Below are 21,989 nucleotides of genomic sequence, written 5' to 3' on the forward strand. Positions count from 1 at the left end.
TTCCACAGTGCCACCCTAGTGGCTGTCTGATTGACCTGTGCATGCAGATGGGCATCATCATGGTGCTTAAGCAGACGTGGAACAACTTTATGGAACTGGGCTACCCGTGAGTATCTGCAGGGGTTCAAATGGTCATCACAATCTCACGATACTTTACGCACTGTTGTTCAGCATCCTCTAGTGGTAGTTTTATGCAACGCGTTGCAGATGTTGCTGTTTATGTGGTGTCTAGATTTTTCTTTTTTTTTTTTTTTAAACATTTCAGTTGGTTTGTAAAGGATTTTGTGTTCTGATATTTACACGTTAAGTCTAGCAAATGATGTGTGGTATTGCAACCCAGTCCACCGTGGGTGAATGCTTCATTTCCTTTGTAGACTCATCCAGAACTGGTGGACACAACGGCGGCTGCGGCTGGAGCATGGGCAGAAAGTGATGGCTAGCTTCCCCCAGTGGGAGAAGGACTATAACCTGCAGCCCATGAACGCCTATGGGCTGTTTGACGAATATCTGGAGATGAGTATGTGTGTCCACCTGGTGCATCATTTTGGAAGCAGAAGATTTAAATGAGCTCCTACACAAATCATCGATAGCACTAAACAGAACATGACAAACATAACTGATCATTGATCACTTAATTTAAGTGTGAAATTCCTGTTCTCATACATCAAGGAAATAGTCCTTGTCACATGTAAACGTACAACACATTGGAAGCTTGGCACATGAACAGGTTTTCCCCAGGTAACGGGAAACATCAAGTTTAATTAGGAGTCTTTTGCTTTCTTCTCACTTACAATATGGCAATGTAGAGAGCATAAGTGGATATAGATTTCTGTTCTTGTAAATAGTGTTAAAATTACATTTGCATTTTAAAGTAATTATTTTATCAGTGCTTTGTCTAGTGTGGCACATAATGTCTGTTCTGCAGTATTTTCCAATGTGTATTTTCAGAATATTACCGCTTTCTTTCAGTCTTGCAGTTTGGCTTCACCACCACGTTCGTGGCAGCCTTTCCCTTGGCCCCTCTGTTGGCCTTATTGAACAACATCATTGAAATCCGACTGGATGCTTACAAATTTGTAACTCAGTGGAGACGACCTCTACCATCACAAGCTAAAGACATAGGTAGGAGCTGTCATCACTGGAAAATGGTGTGAACAAAAAGTGTGTGATTGTAAAGCACTACAAAGCCTTTCGAGGTGACTTATTTAAATTCTTTCCCCTTCATTTGAAGGCATCTGGTATGGAATCCTGGAGGGAATCGGGATCCTCTCTGTCATTACAAATGCCTTTGTCATTGCTGTGACCTCAGATTTCATTCCCCGCTTGGTCTATGCCTACAAGTACGGTCCTTGTGCAGGACAGGGCCGAGCTGGAGAGAAGTGAGTACCATTATGGTTACAACTGCTCAGAAGTGACATCTGTTATGAGCACACTTTAGGGAGAAGTGGATAATGTAGGAGCTGAGTTACAGGAGTCTTCCCATCATCCCTTGGCCTGCAGTGAGTATGTGTTGTCGTGGAACTGTTCGTCAAGTGATTTGGTCTTGAGGATTGTTGTGTGTGTGTGTGTGTGTGTGACTGAGATGACTTGTTCTATCTGCTCTGTTTGTTATGTGTAATTGCCTGCTGTCAGCATATGTGTTGTTGTGTTTCGGGTCCTCTTTTGTTTGGTGGCGTTTCTCATATGTGTTGAGAGCTTGTGACAACTCATGCAGTCTGTGTGAAGATAAATACAAGAGCATGGTGTAAACCGATTTTACCCAGAGTGTCTCGAGATACGTGAAATCCATAAGGGTGGGGACAAATGAGTATGTTCTAAGTTATGAATTGGGAGAAGCGAGTACTGCCGTATCGAGGGTTGAGAGACGCGAGCGCCGTCGTGACCGTGACTGGGTAGAGGACCGAGGACTCGAGAGTGGAGAGGAGAGAAGTGAGAGCCATCATGGCCATGGGTGGAGAGGTGCGCACTGTCATACAAATGACTGGGGAGACACAAGTACCACGACTGTCGCAGCTGAAAAGTGAATGACATCATTGGAAGACTGAGGAGAAGGGACTGCTGTCAGGTTCAAGCTTAAGGGAAAGGCAATACTGTCATGGTTCTCCCTGGAGAGGAGTGACACTTGTCAGGGCAACAGCATGGAGAGGGGACTACTTTTATTGTCAGATCAGTCCATCAGAGAACTGCCGTCATTGTCAAGGTTGGAGAGAAGTGAGTCTTGACAGGAAGCAAATGCTATCAGGTCTGGTCAGGGTTAGGTCTCAGAAGAGATCAGAGCTCCCATGTGTTTGTTTTCGGAGACGGATGTTTTTAATAATCACAACTTCTTTTTACTTTCTCTACTTTTCCAGGTGCATGGTGGGATATGTTAATGCCAGTTTATCAGTATTCCGGGTGTCAGATTTTGAAAACAAGTCAGAACCCAGAACCGATGGAACAGATTTTTTTGGATCACCAATACAGTACTGCAGGTTTGCTCCCTTAAGCCAACAAACACCACCACCAATTTTGCAAACAGCACTGGGTCACAATCTCACAGGGACAGAAGCCGTACACCGAGAAGCTGAAAATAGATCCATATACATAAAACAAGGGCAAAAGGTTACAGTAATTCACAGGTGTGATCACACAGCATTATTTAATAAGTTACAGAAGGATGTCAGTGCATTATAGAATTCATTTGCATTGTCATGCTGATGAAAGGTTAAGTGTTTCTAGCGGAAGACAGTTTGTCATTTTGCTCATCCACATACTTACAGAGGAGACTTCAGGTGTTGATCGTAAGAAAAACTACTTTTCATTGCCGGGTATATAAGAGCATCAGCGTATATTCCTTAACTTTATCAAAACAAAAATTTGGTTTGTGGTTTAAAATGAGGGGACAAGTCAAAATATGAGCTTTTTTCTTTTTTCTGAATGGTTCGATGAATCCCGAAATATGTTGGAGAACGATTTTTTTGGATGCATGCGACCACGGAACAACTTGACCCTACTGCTTAATCGCCACAATTTCAAGTACAGTAGAAGTTAAAGGGAAGAATGACCCTCAGTTCGCCTGCAACACAGCATGGCCTGTTTTGCCAGGGCAAAATTAGTCATTTTAACTGTTTAGTCTTTGAATTAAACATCTGTGAAAATATTTACAACAGTTTGTATAAACGTTCACATATTGGTGAATAAATATGCCGCTAGCAAACACAAAGAGCTCTGTGACAAGAGACTGAATATATGGGAGCAGGCAAAAGCCACTTATAGGTTATTTATCTAATTTTACCCATTTTTATCACTGTGTGTTTTATGACACAAATTAAAATCTAAAACTTCTCTGAAGGATACAAAAGCAGTTTGCTTCTGCTGTTGAAGTCACAAGTTTTGCCATTTAACCACAGCACTACCTGCCGGCCCCTGACCCTGTCATCTTGACAGATACCGAGATTATCGGGAGCCACCGGACTCTGATGAGCCATATTCATACACTCTGCAGTTCTGGCATGTGCTCGCGGCAAGGCTGGCTTTCATTATAGTGTTTGAGGTTGGTACACCTGCACGCTCTGCACCGGTTTGTCATCATGTTCCTGCTCCACGTTTGTCTCCCTGTTCATATGTGTCCACGTTTGTCTTCCTGTCTGCCTCCATGTTTCACGTTTCTCGGCCTCCCTGTTCGTCTGTCCCCTCGTTTATCAGTCCTCACGCGCACGTCAGCAAACCTCTTGACAAATTAATAAATTATTTACCCTATTTACGCGAATATAACTCGCCCTCGCATGTAGCTCGCACCCCTAATTTTACTTTACGAAAGAAGAAGTTAAAAAGTTTTGCATATACGTCGCACGTGAAAAAAAATTAAAAGTGTAAGAAACAGATAATGTTGTTACGGCAGTTTCAGATATTTTGGAATTCGGTTAAAGAGAATCAGCATTTCGGCAATCGTCGGCTTGCCTTTGTTGTTGAGTCCTGCAATCTTTTGTTAATAGCGCAGCGATCATATGCGTAGCGGCAGACCATTGCTGTCCGTTTCGCCCTCTGCTTTCAGATCACTTCTCATACTGTAATTACAGAAGCGTTGTCGCTAAAGGTTCATATATATCGCGTGCTGAAGGTGAACGGCCAGTCACGTAAATAACGTTGATAATTAAAATTTAAATGCATTCATTTCATAAATAATGTGAAAAATTAGAAATTATACTGAATACTGAGGATTTAATTATAAACATCAATTTAATTTTCTCCTGAAAAACTTTAGTTTCCGAAAATTCCTGCATATAGCTTGCACCCCGATTATTTATTTATTAAATTTGAATTTTGAGGAAAAAGTGAGTTATATTCAAGTAGATACGGTACTTTGCACAAATATTCTCCAGTATGCTTCAAATAACAGCAGAAGCGATCAAGCTTTAGACCAGATTCTCTGCATTCCTAAGAAATGATGGAATCCAAGCATTTATTCGATATCAGGGCTTTTGACACGTATCTTGCCTCTTTGTCGCAGCACATGGTTTTCACCATAAAAAACCTCATCGCCTACCTGATCCCAGACCTGCCAAAGGATCTTCGTGACCGCATGCGGCGTGAGAAATACCTGATCCAGGAGATGATGTATGAGGCGGAGCTTGAGAGGCTTCAGAAGGAGAGGAATGAGAAGAAGAAGCATGACAGGTCCCACCACAATGAGTGGCCCTGAACGGGTCAGTACAATGGTCAGTTTCAGCGGTTCGGTTAGTGCTCAGAGTATCTGTGAACTGATTCTGGATCAGCGCGGTGCTTTCTACAGGCAGTCTCAGCAAGCTGGGAGTTCAGTTACCACTAGCAGTTATCCATGTTGCGGTAGAAGAAGCAGCAGTAGTAGTAATGTGGTCGCCCTTTTCTGGCCCTTGTTTAATCTGCTATCTGTCATTTATCTCCAACCTGCTGTCAGGGGACATTGCTGTTGCGTGTGGAGAGCAAGCCAAGGCCACCTCAAAGCATGATGGGCCATCTTCGGTGGCGCGCCTGTGTTCACAACTGTACTGAGGATGGTCCCCGAGCCACGTGGAAATCAGCGATCATGTATATACTAGCACATCAAGCATGGTCCAACATCGTGTGCCGATTTGTATTTTAGAAAAGTTATATATAAATGAACATTTGACAATAGTTTGCTACTTTTTGCACAGATTGCGTTGTCCACAGTTTTACATTTCTTCAGAAACTGAATGTAAATAGAGTATTGGGGACTTTTACACTTTATTGTCAGATAAAGATTAAACATATTATTCATTTTGCTGAATAACAAATCCCTGTTTACAGTTCCACCAGTTCTTGATTTTAGCATCTTAAAAATGAAGACATACTGCTTTACTGTAAATATAAAGAAGTGATTGTAAATCTATCTTTAGTTGTTTATTGCTTGTATAGTGTAATGCAATAATGCATTCAGAACATATATGCACCTGAACTCTTAGCAGTGGGCCCAGGCTGTGGAAGTCTGATTCTCATGGACAATGGAATAATGATTATTATAATAATAAAAATGATTTATTACCAGGTAGGCTTGACTCACTGTGGTCATTCATCTTTGTGTTTTCATATTTTGTATTTAATGCACTTTCCAGAACTTCCCCTAAATGAATGAAAAAATGAAACGGGTGCACCTGGTTCTGTAAAACGGCTGTGTGTTCCTTAACCGTTTTACAACCGTGCAGAGCGATCATCCAAGCCAATAACTCACACAAGATGGCTGCTCGTACGATTATGGAGCCCCCACCGTGTTTAAAACTTTAACATAAATTGTGGGTTGAAGGCATCCTTTGGCTTTCTACAAACGTTAACCTCTCTGGAGGTTGAAAACAGGGTGAAAGATGACTCATCAAACCATGTTACTTTTGCGATTGCTCGGCAGTCCAGGCTTTGTGCTCGGACAGCAGGATATGCCTCTTTCTATCGGCCTTGGATACAAGGGGGTTTTTTGGAATAGCGGTTCCTGTCATAAATTTCAGCCTTGTAAAGCTTAGGACGTGCGGTTGTTCGTGAGACTCATTCAATTTCATGGTAATTTTTGAGGCTGTACTTCTGTGGCAATTAGCAACTATCCTGTGAAGAGTCTGTTCTCCCCTGTTGATGAGCTTCAACTCGTTTCTCTTCGTCACCCAAGTTTGCCCATGCTTCCCATATCATGTCGTTATTTATGAGACTATTCTCTTTGACATATTAAATAATTTCAGTTTCTGTAACCAATGCATCTGCAGTTCAGGCACCGACTAGCTGACCCCTTGGGAACTCTGTTAGTTGCCTCATGTTGCTTTGAAACCTGGCAATGTGTGGACCAAAATGCTCATTATCAGAGCTCTTCCATAGCGACACACACAGCTAATAGGCAGTCAACCTAATGTGACTCACCTTTTAACCTACGTTTCTAACTGTGATTCCATTACTGAGTTAAATTCTTTTCATGTGGTGTTTTTGTTCTCCCTAGAAAAGAACAATAAAATTAATTGTGGGAAAGAAACAAAACAAAACAAAACCAATGCAGACAGAATCGGGAGACTCAGAGGGCCTCACACTTGACCTGAGAGAAAACACTCCCAATTAGATTTGGACAATCATTTTCACATGATGCACAAGAACAGAATGTTTCTGTGTGGCCCTTGACACAGGGTTGCGTATTTTGGCTCAGGATGGTCTTGCGGGGTGGAGCCACGTGCAGAACTGCAGGAAATTTGCAGCAGATGAAATTGAATCGTCTGCTGAAAAGGCCAGAATATCATTGCAGGTCTAAGTTTTTAGGTCCACTGATTCTGAATGAAAGGTGATGTGAGGGCATGGCAGATTTTGAGATGTGCTGGAATTTTTAACACTCACTGAGGTCACGATGCAAATATATAAGGCAATATTTAACCGGGCAAGAAATGACTACAGGCAACAGCTGTTTCACAATTTGAATTGTAGACAAGGTCAAATTGCATTCAAATTTTAAACCAAAAATAAAAACGTAGGTCAAAATAGGCAAAGTTTGTTTTTATATACTGTGTATATATATATATGTATGAATAGGATTTACACCAGCATAAGGGAGACTGTTAGCCAGTCAATAACTGTCACACGTGGTAAAATATGTGGACATCGTTTTTTTCATGGCCATTTCTTAATTTACTTATTAATAAAGCATGAGTATAGTTTGATACATTTACTTATAGTCCAGTTTCGCGTTGGAACAGCGTCCTGTTTCTTAAGGGCTGTGACGCTGCGTGGTGGATCAGGACGGAGGTCTGTTTGGATCCTGCTTCCCACAGCTGTTTGTGGACAAGAGGACATGACCTGCAGCGTTAACCTTTTGCCACACTAGAGCTCAAATATGTTCTGCTGAAATGGAACATGAAAGCAAAACACGTTTACATAACTTTTCAGAGTTATTGGTCCAGCAGTCAGAAAGAAAACAAGGCCTGAATAAGAAAAACAAGAAAATGATTGTTTTCTTTAAATTTACTCATGGTCTACGACATTGAGGTGGTATCAAGACTAGGCAGTTGAACTGCAATACATGGTTCATAGCAGAAGGTATGGCTCAGATATCATAAATTTACTTCATTTGGCCCACAGCTACCTCACGGTCTGGATTCTGCTGGTCAAAATCCATAGAAATTCCAGGGCACAGAACCTCAACCTGAGTTCTTCACCTAAACTACTTCAGACAACTTAAGTGATAAGTCCACATCATTAACCACTGCAGTAAGCAATGCCTGAGCCATTCTGGGCTACACACAAAACAAGACCATGCCTGTCAGGAGGAACATAACTGATGACCTGCCTTTACATCCTCAGATCCCTTCAGGAACCAAAAGCAGGTATGTACTGACAGCTGGGTTTGGGCTCTAAACCTTCTTCATGTAGTTGGAGGTTTACTTTCTAAGATGCAAACTACGTAGCGGTAACCTGTAAATGTGACACACGGGGGGTGCTGCAGTGGACTTGCGAATCGTTCTTGAAAAAACAGTAACCATGGAGCAACCTGCAGTGTCTCCAATGGCCCCTTGCAGAACATAAATGTTGTGTCCTCTCGTCCTTTTTTAATCCTCGGCACATGGACATTGATCCCTTGATGTCAACCCACATCTGACAAGCTTACAGAAGGTCCCAGAGACTGTTGATTTGTCACATTATTGTGGAGAAAGAGGCTCCAAAACAGACCTGTACATTTCCAGCTGGGCATTGGTTTATTTGAAATATGCTTATATTTATTTACGTAAAGCCCAGATGTTGAGGATAGTATAAACATGCTTGTCTGTAAGGCCACAAAGTAAGGCCAGACAAACATTCCAGCTCTATTTATTTTCCAGTGAGCTTTGCAGTTTATTGAAAAAGAAATACATTTGTCCATGAAGCAAGGAGTCGAAAGCGCTCCAGCTGAAACAATAGACGTAATTGGTGGAAAGATGTTGTCAGCTTGCTGTTCGAAACTCTCTCTTGCGGGTTTGGATAAGCTCAGGGTGTTCCTTCTTCGTTCGCTAAAAATACCATGTCACTGAAAACAAACATGACTTTAAGGCCAACATTTTTGAAACCTGCACGTGAAGAAGAACGATTGTATAGTATGTATCTTACACAATCCACACAAAATATAGTTGAAAAAGCTGTATATATGGCTTGCAGAACAACTGTTTTTTCCTTTGCAGTGATTTATCGGTATAGTCTTGATTTTGTTAAGCAATAGTCGTGTGATGAACATTGACGCATATAGTGGAGAGAAACAAAGTAACTTCATTTAAGAAACACACATCTGCAACTATATCTTTCTGCTAATGTAATGAACACATTGTATTTTCTATGAGATGTATGTCGCTTTGGAGAATCCGTCTGATAAACAAATACATGTAAATGTAACATCAAAAAGAGAAAACCTGGGTGGAACACAGACTTTGAGCATTGCCTATGAGTGCCGTGAGGTCAAAGGGTAAACAAAATCCAAACTACAGCTCTACTTTACCCAAACGTGCCAGAGAACAGTTTTCCAAGAGTTTTAATGTGGTTTTTCCCAAATTAACACTAAGAGATTTTACAGAGAAATATTTTCAAAACAGCCTGAAAATTGACACCACATGCAATCATTGAATAATGGTTATTTATGAAATGACAAAGTTCCGCTGAACTGACTGCCTTACAAATCCTGTAATATGAATAATAATTTATTTCTCTGTACTTGTTGTATTCTGGTATGTGCTGTGTGCTCTATTATGTGTTTGCTATATCCTGACATGTATTGCAGAGTGATGATGTGTGCTTTACCCTGAGGTGTTAACAGTCCTTCTTAAGCAGGAGGTGTATGTTGCTTTGGAGCGAAATGCCTGCAAAATAAGTACGAGTAAATGTGAATATAACTGTATCCTGACACGGGACTCTGCATTGAAGGTTGACCATACCTTCCTTGGTCATTCCATGTTTCATGGCTATTTTGGGCAACTGGGTCATCATCTTGCACTTGTTACGTTCTACACTTTCCCCGAATACAAAACCCAGCAGCTCAGTAACACTACACTTGCGCGCTGACTAAAGTCGGAGTAAACAGCATTACTGAGCAATGAAGTGCAGTACAATACTCAGTGCTGGAGCTAATGAACAGTGTTCTCGAAGTAAAACAGAAAAACTGTCTCCAGAAATGACCATTTTTTGCTCATATGGACTTCGGAAAACACTGGATTTTTACAGTCATACCCTGAGATCAGAGCTTTCGAATTACTACAATTTGACTTTACGACAGGTTTCGTTTGATACTCCTACTTGTTTTTTTAGAGTATTTCTTTGCATTTATGAGAAGCGGATTTGGATTTTGCACACCTCCTGACACACAGTTACAGGTGAGTTAAGGGCAGTTCAAAGCCACCAGTTTACCTGAAATAAGTCATTCAAATACGTTTCATTAAAATGTTTGCTGTTATATGCTTCATACATTTTTGTGTAAGCCCAAATTTACTGTAGCTGATCCCTTTAAGGTTCATGCAGTAACAGGGTTTGACAGTTTTTGGATTTACATGCAGTTTCAGCAGCAGAGTGGTATAACACGCGCGCGCACGTGCACATTCAGACACTACAGGAAACTGACAGTCAACAGACCACCTGAAACACACACTTATACACACACAGGAAACTGAGGCAAACAGAGGAAACCCAGGCACTGTTAAGTGTACAGTGAATAATGGCTATGAAACAGCAGAACAAATGCAGGAATAAATACAGTCTAATAGAGAGAAGCTGCCTTGTGAAGTGGAATTATAACTAAAGGCAAATTATTTCATTACATAGCAATCTCTTCCAGGGGAAACTGAAGCGGAATGACAATCCTCCAATCCTCAAACTGAATCTTTTAAATTTCTACTAATTATTTATTATTTAAGGGGGTGCGGTGGCGCAGTGGGTTGGACCGCAGTCCTGCTCTCCGGTGGGTCTGGGGTTCAAGTCCCGCTTGGGGTACCTTGCGACGGACTGGCGTCCCGTCCTGGGTGTGTCCCCTCCCCCTCCGGCCTTACGCCCTGTGTTGCCGGGTAGGCTCCGGTTCTCCGTGACCCCGTGAGGGACAAGCGGTTCTGAAAATGTGTGTGTGTGTGTATTTATTATTTACATTGCTGCGTTCATCCCTCCAGCCCTGAAGTGTACCCCCCACCCCCGCTCCGAAATTAATTGGGTGGAGAAGCATAATTTCTAGACTTTGGCCAGATTGAAACAATTATAACTACAGTACACAGGATTCAACAAAGGCATTTACTGTATTTTTTTGAAAAACTATTTGAGAAGCTTGTCAGGCAGTATTTGTTTCTTTACATTTCATGTTAACAAACAAAATTCAAATGGGTTTATACTTGCAATTCTTCTATTGAATCACTTTTTTATATAAGTAACATATGGCACAAATGAGTATCAAACTGACAAAATTATTCACATATATGAGTAAGAAACTGACATTGACACAGCTCAGGTTCACATTATTTTTTCATTATGTTCATATACATGATGTTTTTTATGCTTTTGTGAGATATGTTGTAAAAATATTTCCATGGAAGCTGAAGCTTTGCCTGTGAAATATACAGGATGCTGGGTGCCATAATGGGTTAACTTTGCTATTGATAGATCTAACCAGCAGGGGGTGTACTGTGAAAGGCACTAACCAACACGAGCAAGAAATCACTTATTGTGTGTTTACACCCCCCTCCAACCAGTGTGTAACACAAGGGCTACTAGCACTGCATTTGTACCACACCAGAGAAACCAGTGTCTCTGCATCCCCTGCCCTGTGTGATACACACACACAAAGATGTTTTCAACCTAATTTACCTAAGCTTTGCATTCAGTAGGTTGCAACATCTTGGCCTCTGCTGTAACACCACCTTCAAAGGCAAAGAAGCATCATAGTGAGTCAGAAAACTACGGGTATTATTAGACATTAGTCAGCAAAAGTAACTTGTTACAGATGAACAAGATGGAATCTACAAAAGTGCCTAGTCACAATGGCCAAACGTACTGTTACTTTCAAAAAAATTTTACTCAAGGAAAAGTAGTCATCCAAAAATGTACCTGAGCAAACCCTAAAAAAACCTTGTAAATCACACTGGATAAAGGTGTAAACCAAACACCATATAATAATTGTAAAATGCTTTGAAGAAAAGTGTCTACTAAAAATATTAATGTAAATGTCAATGTAGATTTCCACCTGTTCAGGAAGAACTTTTTCCCAGTTAAAGTCTGAAAAGAACAGAGAAAAATGGTCATAATCACTGGTTAATTCAAACCAAATGGTTAGAACCATCTGGAAGCACTACATGACCTTTTCCTCTTCATGAAATAGCGAAATAAATGAGCCAATAAAAATGCTTCTTTATATGAATTGCATTTTGAGAATGAGTTTTATTGGCCAGTGTGTTGACGCACACAAGGAATTTGCTGTGGTTCTAGATGCTTCCAGTATTTACACACAACAAACAGCTGACACAGAATTTCAGAATAAACAACATATTTACAGAGTATACAAACATGAGAGTATAAATAGTAGTAGAAATACAAAAAAATGTAAATAAATAAGTAGATTACAAAAGCGATGGGATATTGTTGCACTGACAGGAGACCTAGGGGAGTGTGAACTCTTCATGAGAGTGATGGCCTGAGGAAAAAACTGTTCTCGTATCTGGTCGTTCAGGCAGACAGTGCTCTGTAACACCTGCCAGAGGGGAAAAGTGTAAAGAGTTTGTGCCCAGGGTGTGTGGGATCAATGACAATTCTGCTCGCCTGCTTGCTCAATCTGGATTTATAGAGGACCTGAAGGAAGGGCAGATGTGCACCAATGATCCCCATCTTGACTGTCCTTTGTAGCCTATTTCTGTCCAATTTGACAAAAGCTGAGCCAAACCAGAAAGTTACAGCAGTGCACAAGACAGAGACTGAAAGACAGCTGAATAGAACCAATTCAACAGATCCTGTGGCAGGTTAAATTTCTTCAGGAGGCAAAGGAAGTACATCCGCTGTTGGGCCTTTTTCACAATGGAGTCATATGATTTAATGGGTGTTCTGGGAGATTGTTGAACCCAGGAACCTGAAGGACTCCACAACTGAAATGCCAGTATTTGAAACAATAATATTTCCCTTCTACCGGCATAAAGCAGCCTGAAGACAATAACAATTTATGCGCCATACTTTTTTTTTGGTACACCATCACTTTTTACCTCACACACAAGACAGAGGTCTTCAAGGGCCCGCCGTGTTACACACACTTTTACTAATAAACACCCTCCGCGTCGACAAATGATCTGTGCGAATTCAGCGGATTCCCTCGCAACAAAACTGATTTCGTCGTGAAATTAAGTGATGCCACAATTAAGTGATGTACTTGTCTTCAGGTTTTCAGACCGCGCAGCGTAAGGCGGTAAGCTGAGGCCGAAGCGCTTCGCGGTACAACGAAGGCCCTCTGGCTCGCGCCTCATTGTGTAAAGTCTGGCTGTGACGGATGCGCGCGGAGCTTCAACGTCTCTAACCTTCCTGTGTCTTTACCAGGTTGATCCACGGTGCGCTTCTGTCTTTTCCTTTTTTTTTGTATTGGTCAAGGTGTACCTTTTCCTCGACGTCACTCTTCGCCGCACTCCCGCCATCGCCATTGGTCGCGTGGAGCCTCCGCGCCCTGATGAAAGACGACGCGGGAAGGAAGACCACCGTCACAAGGTGAAAATTTCCACTGTTTAGCGGTCGTTGTTAAATGGACAAGGTTGCCCATCCTTCCCATTCACTTCCCGCTTGTTCGGGGAGCTCCTTCTGTTGACAGTTAAGGTGGGTCGCCACGCAGCTTTCATCATCCTGTGTGCTTCTCAATTAATTTTTTTTTTTTAATTTATTTATTAATTTCCGCAAAACGGTTGCTAGTCTGTGTCTAGACATGAAACATTACCCTTTCTCAAACTTTGAGTCAAAGTAACATTCAGATTAATGCGTCACCAAACGCATCATGCTAACAAAAACAAAACAAAGAACGGCACGTGACAGGGCTTAACGCGAGCATGCACGTGGATACGAGTGTAACTGTGTACGTTTCCTAAAAAGTGGGCGGGTGAAAATGGGACACAGGTAGCTGGCTGGTTGGGTACAGTGTAGACCAGGGGTCACCAACATGGTGCCCGCGGGCCTGTTCTAAAAATAGCTCACCATAGCGCCACTTACCAGTAAGCTGCATCTAATTTTTTTTGTTGCTATTCTTTTTAAATCACACTTGCATTGGTGTAAATTTGAAAATGACAATATTAAAAAAAAACTTTAAAAAATATTTCATATTAGATTAGAGCTAGCTGGTCTCCACGGCAACCGTTGCCGTAGAGAGCAGCTAGCGGGCGCAGTGAAGGGGAGGAGATGATTTACCCCCGAAAACATGGCAGAAAAAAGAAAGAAAATATATCATTTTCACAGTGAATGGGAGGAAGAGTTCTTTTTTACCACTGTGAAAGATTCCTGCGTGTGTCTCATTTGCGGGGCGACTGTGGCGACGGCAAAGCGGCACAATGTTGAGAGACATTTCAGAACGTGTCACGCAAGCTACCATGCTAACTACCCACCGGGCAGCGCATTACGAGTGGAAAAAGCCCGCGAGTTAAAGGCAGGTTTGTGCAAACAGCAGTCTTTTTTCACGAGACCGGTGAAAAACCCCCAAAAAGCAAACTGGTAGCCCTTCACATTAATCGGTACCCAAGAAGTAGCTCTCAGTTTCAAAAAGCTTGGTGACCCCTGGTGTAGACTATCTAGCGCGAGCGTCACACCGTGACCGGGCTTTGCTCTTCTGGGCGGGAAGGGTGTCTTGCTAGAAGGTTCTTTCTAGTCACGTTTCGGTCGGCGGGCTCACGCTCGCTCACTCTCGAGACACAATAAATAACGCGCGAAAGTCCCCTCACGTTCTTAATAGCCGTAGCTCTGAAAGCGACCCGATATCCGCCATTTCATTTGAGTGAGTGGTTTGTGCTAGTGGCTGAAAGAAGTGAGGATATTATATATAAACACACCACGAGTTAGTAGTACATCCCAGGCAGATTACATACAGCACTGACACCTTCTGATGTACTGTGGTCTTTGTGTAAGAGTGAAATGGACCCTTACTAATCCCTACCACACCATGTAACATGAACGGGTCCAGAACCGTCCGGAACCCTCTGCACTCAAGTACAGGAGTTTGAGGCAGATCATACTGTAGTGCTGCCTGAAGTGTGTGAACCCCTCGTTTCCCTTAGTTTTACCACAAAATGCTTATTGAATGAGAATCAGTGTCTCTCATGTGACATAACAGTTGTGTAATGACCAATGTTTCTTTACAGGAAATCATGTCTGTAGTAGAAACACACAAGTAGTGCAAGTGTAAAAATAAGTGAAGCCCAAGTTTAACTGGTTAAACCAGGTAGCTGAGTAGAATCAGGTGTGTAAGTTGTCATTTATTATTTTTCATAAGTTTTTTTTTTTTTTGAAGGGTTAAACCTCCTAATATTTTTTGCATGAGTAATGAACATCCCTGTAGGGTTCACATATTTTCAAGCGTGTGTGTGTGTGTCGCTACTTATAGCTCACCTCACACCATCCAACTGTAGCATAAAGACGAATCAGTCAGGCGTAAGGCACAATTTCCTCCAAATTAACGGTCTAAACAAGCCTCATCGTTGTCAACGTCGTCCTTTGCTGTGTTCGGTCTAAACAAAAAAAGTAGATTTCATATTTAGCTAAGAAAAGTTGGCCAGGTAACAGATTTAAAAAAATTTTCCTGCTGTATAAACATTGATTCATGTACTATATGAGTATTATATTGACTTACACTTGATGTGAAATGGATACTTTGGATTATGTAAGAGCTAATATGAAAGTTTCCCTTAATGAGTATGAACAACGTTTGAAGCCGCATGTTGACGTTTTTCTCATCGCTTAATGGTTTAGCTGTTCCAAAGGAAAAGAACACTTGAGGAATATTATGTAAATATTTGTTCGGATGATCTGAGAGACACACTCATAAAAAGAGGTGTTCATCTGCATGCCTCGGGGTCTGGAGGGTTTGCTGGTTTTCGTTCCAGATAAGTACTTAATTTCTCATTTACATTTTATCTGAACACACTGCATTGATCCTTAATTACAAGTTCAGGTTTCAAGTTTATTGTCATGGGTACAGTACCATGTACATGTATCATGTAACTTCCTGAATGCTTCTCCATGGACAAGGACAGAAACAATAGAAATACTGCACAAGCAAAACAGTGACAATGACAGTAAGTAGTGCAATAGCAATAGCAATAAATAATGGTAACAGTAGTAACAATAATACCAGTTGACAGCCAGGGAACTCAGAACGAGAGAATGAGAATGCTTAAAGTCACAGTGTAATTCATGTGCTTGGGTGTAGCAGTCCAACTCTAGTTACTAGAGGTAGCACATTGGTTAGTGTTGTATATTCTTACAGCAGTGGGGTAAAGCTGTTCCTGTACTTAGTTGTACGGGTTCGAATACACCTGAGCCGTTTTGCAGATGGCAGAGAAGAGAAGAATGCCCGTGCGGGGTGACTATGATCTTTCATGATGCGCATCATCTTTCTGAGGCAGCGTGTGGTGTAGGTGTCCTGGACTGCTGGTAGCCGTGTGCCGATGAGTTCCTGAGCTGTTCTGACCTTTGATAGTGAAGTTAGAATACCAACTTACTGATAAACAGTAAGTTAGTAATTGTAATTCATAGTAATTGGTTTTGTTCAGTTTTACTCAAGAGGTCGTGATTTATTACTTCTGTGCAGAACTTTATACCAGTTATCTAAATTTTGATGGGTCTGGCACAGGTCAAAAACATGGCTGATTCTAAAGTAGCTGTTATTTTAGGTTTCTGTTTTTTTTTTTAATTTTTTTAAATCGGCCTTTTTTGCCTCCCCTACAAAGAAGTCTGAAGTTGAATTTCCCTGCTGTACTGTGTTAAAGGTAAAGACAGACTCTCTCAAGACCCTATAAATATAGCAGCGGGGCTCTTAACAGGGCACTGTGCAACACAGCGGAAAATGCAGAAGCATCTGCTAATGGAAATTATGAGAAGCGCTCCGCTGGGAATGTTATTAACTGATTTCATGTTGATAGTTCGAGAGACTGCAGTCCGCAACGTGTGTGGCGAGGTCTCCTATATGCTTAGGGGAGGACTGACTGTAAAATAAGTTCACCTTTTTAAATATCTCCAAGGTTACATCTGCTGCTTTAAAAAAGAAAAAAAAAAATTCACTATCACAGATGTACCCCAGTGGTAAAAGCAGTCAACATGAGTTTATTATCTTGGTGGCAACTCTGTATTCAGTGTGTCCTGGGGGGGGGGGGGGGGGGTTTCACTTTACACCATCCGCCCCCCACAGTGGTCATGCTATGATGCTATGATTCCAATACAGAACTCAAAATAGTTTGTGTGTGATTTGCTTTTTAACACCTGAAACTGTGTCTATTGAAACCTGTGGTTGTGAAACCTGGACGTGGCTTCAGGAAGCATATATATTTAATGGGAAGGAACATATGTGGCGTGGCACGGTGGTGCAGTGGGTTTGGCCAGGTCCTGGTCTGTAGTGGGTCTGGGGTTCAAGTCCTGCTTGGGGTGCCTTGCAATGAACTGGCGTCCTGTCCTGAGTGTGTGTCCCTTCCCCCCTCCGGCCTTGCGCCCTGCGTTGCCAGGGTAGGCTCCAGCTTGCTGCGACCCCGCTCCAGGCAGGTGGCTTCCGACAGTGTGTGTGTGTTTGTGTGTAACATATGTGGCAATAGGGGGGTGAGTTGTGTTTGGTGGAAATGACAACAAGTTAGAGGGCTGCCACACATTGAACTCTGAGGTTCTGTGTTCTGGAGAACGTAATGTTGACAAAGTGGGGAAGTAATGGATTTTTTAATGTACACATAAAAACTATGTAAAACATGCATTATTGTGAAAAATGAAGAATGCTATCTTGGCGGTACAAAGTCAAGTTTAGATGTCCACGTATTTTAAGATGTAATGGAATAATTTCAGTAATCATTTTAGTATATAAAGCAGTGATGTGTAATTTAATTGGTAATTTATGAAAAGTTATATATGAATGTTTGGAGAACCACAGATGAAATGTGATGTCATGCGTAGCTCTGCTTAAACCTGCACATAGTCTGTTCTGCAAACATCCTAGTACAGGTGAAGATTGTAACAAGGCCGGTGTCTTGTTTGAGTAATGCAGTCTTTTGTTGTAAACCAGATATGCAGAGAGAGGGACAGTCATCTCTTTGAAACATTACTTAGCTGACCAAGGTTTTGTTAACATGTTCAACAGGTACATTTGGATTTACTCTACTAAAAATTAGGTATGCATCAATCTTCATTAACCCGCTTGGCCTGATAAGGGTTGTGGGGGTCCGGAGCCTATCCTGGAATCGCTGGGCACAAGGGAAAGAAGGGGTATACCCTGGACAGTTCATCAGAGGGTAGCCACACCCACACACAGACATACCTGTTCACGCACTATGGGCAATTTAGCATCACCAGTCCCCCTGAACTGCATGTCATTAGACTATGGGAGGAAACTGGAGCTCAAAGGAAACCAACATTATTTTAACAATCCAAAAGGTTTAAGTTATACCTCCAACCATTTAATGTTCATTGTTGTAACATACTGTGTAGGTTCTTAAATTTACATTCCATTTATTTATCTAGCAGATACTTTTCTTCAAAGAATCTTGCAATGAACTCGGTGTGTGTGGGCTGATAACACTACATAATTCATCAAGGTAACTTACACTGCTAGATACACTACTTACAATGGGTCACTCATCCATACATCAGTGGAACACACACTGTCTCTGTGATTCACACACTATGGGTGAACCTGAACAGCATGTCTTTGGAGTGTGAGAGGAAACCCACACAGACACACGGAGAACATGCAAACCCTGCACAGGCTGAGCAGGGATCAAACCCACATTCTCTTACATCGCCCAGGTGCTGTGGGACAGCAGCACTACTTACCATGCCACCTGAAGAAATGTATCTTTTCTGTTGCACAGGGCTCTTTGAACACTTATTTTTCCATTTTTTTCCCATCAGTGTTGTGAACTCAACCTGCAGACATCTGCAGTGACACATTTTGCCTGCTGAGCTCCGTATTGATGTTGGCCACGTCTAAGCATCCTTGTGACCCCTAGATCTTTCAGTTGACATGAAAACAAATCCATGGCTTTTTTGACCTCCATCAAGATGTTTAGCTGTTTAATGCACAACTTTAAATACTGCTGGGAATGCTGTGCAGTGGTTTTTGCGTTTTGTACCAAGATGTTAGAAGATGACATACATTATGTAACGTGTTCAAGTGATGAAAACGTAGCCCAGATACATACAAATAGGTACCTCAATACATATGAATTACCACAAATGTAGGAGAAATGACTGCAGCATAGTTTGGACTATAATTTTGTTTTCATCATAATCAGTTGTATTGCATTCTGAAGAACAAAGGAATTCTGAGGAATCATAAATGATAGAATGACAATTTTAATTAGAGGTATGGATATCTGACCTTTTTTCTCCTTAAAGAAAAAAACGTTCCCACGAAAACACAGCAGCGAGATGAATCATGCTTTGACTTAAGAGTACAGGACAGAGAAAGAGTATTTTTATAAGTGCAGACAGTGTCTGGCACTTTGCGACGTTTGTGTTGAGCAAGACCATTTTATTATAAGCAATAGATGGCACATTAATCTCCAAATGGATTGTTTCAAACCAAGCTTGGACCTGAGAGACTGGGAGGTCTGTTCCCAACAAGGAGGGTAGCGTGTGTAATGCAGCTATGTGCAATAGTGTAGAGTGTGAACTGCGGATACAGCTCGTTCCATTAGGTGTGTGTCTGTCCAATCTGCTCCGTCAAGAACAATTCAGATGCATTGTGTGTTTAATCAGCTGTTTTTCACACTTCAGTACCTAGACCCAATTTTCTTGGCATACTAGCGTAAAAACACTGATGGAGTATGACTGATAGCTGCAGGATGTGTGCTGTGTATACGCTGCCGTTAAATCTAATTTTTAAATGTTCTTTAGAGAACTGGAAGCACTCTGTTTTTCAAGGCCAGTGTAGAGCAGTTTGTGGGAAAGTGATAAACGTGAGATGAGATCTGCTTTAGGTCTTCACAATCAGCAGAGAACAGGCCTCTGCGGTATTAATGCCCCCTACACTTTAGAGTCCTGTTACATCACAGGATTTATGGTATGAGGTTTTCTACAAGTCACATGTAAGAACTGCCCAAGTGGCACCATAAAATGTCACATTTTACCATTTCTTCCACTGATTCATTTTCGTCTGTTTGGAGCATTTGAAACCTGTTTCTATTTGCTTCATTGCAAGCGGAGGACAGCTGGTACTGTAGTGGTTTGAGCTGCTGCCTTTCAACCCAGTGGTCAGAGGTTTGAATTCCAGCTCCAGCTATAGTACCTGTAAGCAAGGCATTTACCCTCAAACTGCTCAGGTAAAATTACCCAGCTGTACAAATGGGCAAAGAAGCATCAGGTAAGTGAGTATATTCAACAGCAGTGTTTTACTGCACTGTAACTGCTCAAAATAGTGTACATGCTGTACTACAGAGGGTAATGCTGTGACACATATGTTCCAGAGAACTGAGAACCCAATTTTTTCCAGCCAACTGCTGTGCTGTTTGTTGGCAAATACAGCTGCATGGCCTTTAAACCCCACCACCGCCATGATTTCAAACATCTGGCCTGTGTTTCTCTACTTCAACCCTCGAACCCCAGCCAAGGGGTGACCCAGTAAAATTGAAGGGCTCGGCCTGTTTAATCTGTGCCCAGACAGGAACAGGGTGCAACCAGTGTTGACCAACAATAATATCAGCGAATAAGAGTTGATAACTCGGTATCTCCAGCTCTCAGGCTGGGGGAATGTTACCCAGTGGCCCAGGAAACAACCAACACCGATACAGGATGAAAAGACAAAAAAAGAGGTTATTGAGGTCTGGTTGGCATAGTGACAGAGAGATGACTCTGTGTTCTATAAACAAATCAGTGTAAGGAAGAGTGCCCTGTGCTGAAGGAGAATTTTTTTTCTCTGACTTTCACATGTTGAGACATAAGGTTTAGGGTTAGGGCTAGTGTGAGAATTTACTTTTTTAAAAAAAAAAAACAGGAAAACTGAGAACTTCCTGTTTTGTTTTTCCTCCCTTGTCTGTTTTCTGTGATTCGGGCCAAAAGATGGTGAATATTGTACTTCTTACTAAACGTCTGAGTTCAAAATAGAATTGGAGAATTAAGGAATTCCATAATGGAATGGGAATGTGTGTACTATGCAATAGTAGGTGTGTGCAGCTATGGTCTGCTCTGATGTTCTCATGAATTCACTCAGCAAATAACGTAGTGGCTCCTGTTGGATTATCTGTAAATTAATATAAAGGCACAAGGGTATCTATTTAATATATGTACTTATTTATGCCCAGTACACACACACACACTCTCAGAACTGCTTGTCCCATACGGGGTCGCGGAGAACCAGAGCCTACCCGGCAACACAGGGCGTAAGGCCAGAGGGGGAGGGGACACACCCAGGACAGGACGCCAGTCCGCCGCAAGGCACCCCAAGCGGGACTCGAACCCCAGACCCACCGGAGAGCAGGACTGTGGTCCAACCCACTGCGCCACTGCACCCCCTTTATGCCCAGTAATGAACCTTGTTTCTGGTCACATGATGAATGTCACACCGTCTGATTAGAAATTATATTCTGTGCACAAGGTTAGGTGTCCTTGTGTCAAAATGTGTAATTTTTTTAAGTATTAGTTTTTAGACCTTGTGGACATCTGTATGTTCGATACAGTTTAATGTACAGCAGATGTTTTTAAAAACAATAAAGATGCTAAAGGTACAGTATGGCAGTATTGGCTGGGCTTTGTCAAATGCGTGGAAGTTTCATACCACAGTCTCCTTTCTCAGCATGTGTTTATTGCTCATATTTGCAGGCTTATAGATATTTACATGTCTTGTAAGTTTTTCTTGGGGACAGTAGCCAGGGTGCAGACACATCGAAGGGATCTATGCTCATTTGTAAAGATGAGTTCCCTGCTGGGCATACCGTGGTGAGAGTGGCCGGCGGCACGTATTTGCGGATTGCAGTGGAAATGGGCCTTGGGGGGCACTCATCTTGGAGAAGGGAAGTCATTAGGAGGCCGCTGCCTCTAGATGGGTATACCCACCTGGGGCTGAGGGTAAAACATCCAGTGACTGGTATCCTGCCATCTGGAATGAAGCCCAGCTTTGGAAACAAAGGGTCTCTCCATATCCCCCAACTCTGTGTGTGTGTGTGTGTGTGTTTGTGTGCAAAACTGAAGGCGGGGCAGATCCTCCTGCCTTCGTGATTGGTTGGATGACACCCCTCCCTTCACTTTTAATGAGTGTGTCTGTACCTGATTCCTTAACTTGTGTGCAGAACTGCGGCATCAACACTTCCTGAGAAAAGCACGTCTCAGGGGTACGGTGGCACATAAGGTAATGC

The 21,989-nt window shown here is 42.0% G+C and overlaps 2 protein-coding genes across 5 annotated transcripts in view; both read left to right on the forward strand.

The window, feature by feature from the left end:
- The window catches only part of LOC108920970 (anoctamin-4), a 31,463-nt gene extending 25,944 nt beyond the window's left edge, over positions 1 to 5,519 (forward strand). For both annotated transcript variants that reach the window (XM_029247294.1, XM_018730131.2), the window contains 8 exons: positions 9 to 106; positions 375 to 517; positions 970 to 1,122; positions 1,232 to 1,379; positions 2,352 to 2,471; positions 3,427 to 3,532; positions 4,490 to 4,685; positions 4,916 to 5,519. In XM_029247294.1, coding sequence (XP_029103127.1) covers positions 9 to 106; positions 375 to 517; positions 970 to 1,122; positions 1,232 to 1,379; positions 2,352 to 2,471; positions 3,427 to 3,532; positions 4,490 to 4,681 — 960 coding nt within the window. In that variant the 3' untranslated portion in view covers positions 4,682 to 4,685; positions 4,916 to 5,519. The remainder of the gene's footprint in view (positions 1 to 8; positions 107 to 374; positions 518 to 969; positions 1,123 to 1,231; positions 1,380 to 2,351; positions 2,472 to 3,426; positions 3,533 to 4,489; positions 4,686 to 4,915) is intronic.
- A 4,033-nt stretch (positions 5,520 to 9,552) lies between these two features.
- LOC108920954 (sodium-coupled neutral amino acid transporter 4-like) overlaps positions 9,553 to 21,989 on the forward strand; it is a 28,309-nt gene continuing 15,872 nt past the window's right edge. Inside the window, exons 1-2 of one of the 3 annotated variants that reach the window (XM_018730100.1) lie at positions 9,553 to 9,827; positions 13,060 to 13,173. In XM_018730100.1, coding sequence (XP_018585616.1) covers positions 13,136 to 13,173 — 38 coding nt within the window. In that variant the 5' untranslated portion in view covers positions 9,553 to 9,827; positions 13,060 to 13,135. Of the gene's footprint in view, positions 9,828 to 12,077; positions 12,942 to 13,059; positions 13,174 to 21,989 lie in introns of those variants that run through there. The other 2 variants (XM_018730102.1, XM_018730101.1) reach the window with 2 other exon arrangements.

The sequence above is a fragment of the Scleropages formosus genome, chromosome 21, assembly GCF_900964775.1.
Source record: "Scleropages formosus chromosome 21, fSclFor1.1, whole genome shotgun sequence".
In the NCBI taxonomy this organism is placed as follows: domain Eukaryota; kingdom Metazoa; phylum Chordata; class Actinopteri; order Osteoglossiformes; family Osteoglossidae; genus Scleropages; species Scleropages formosus.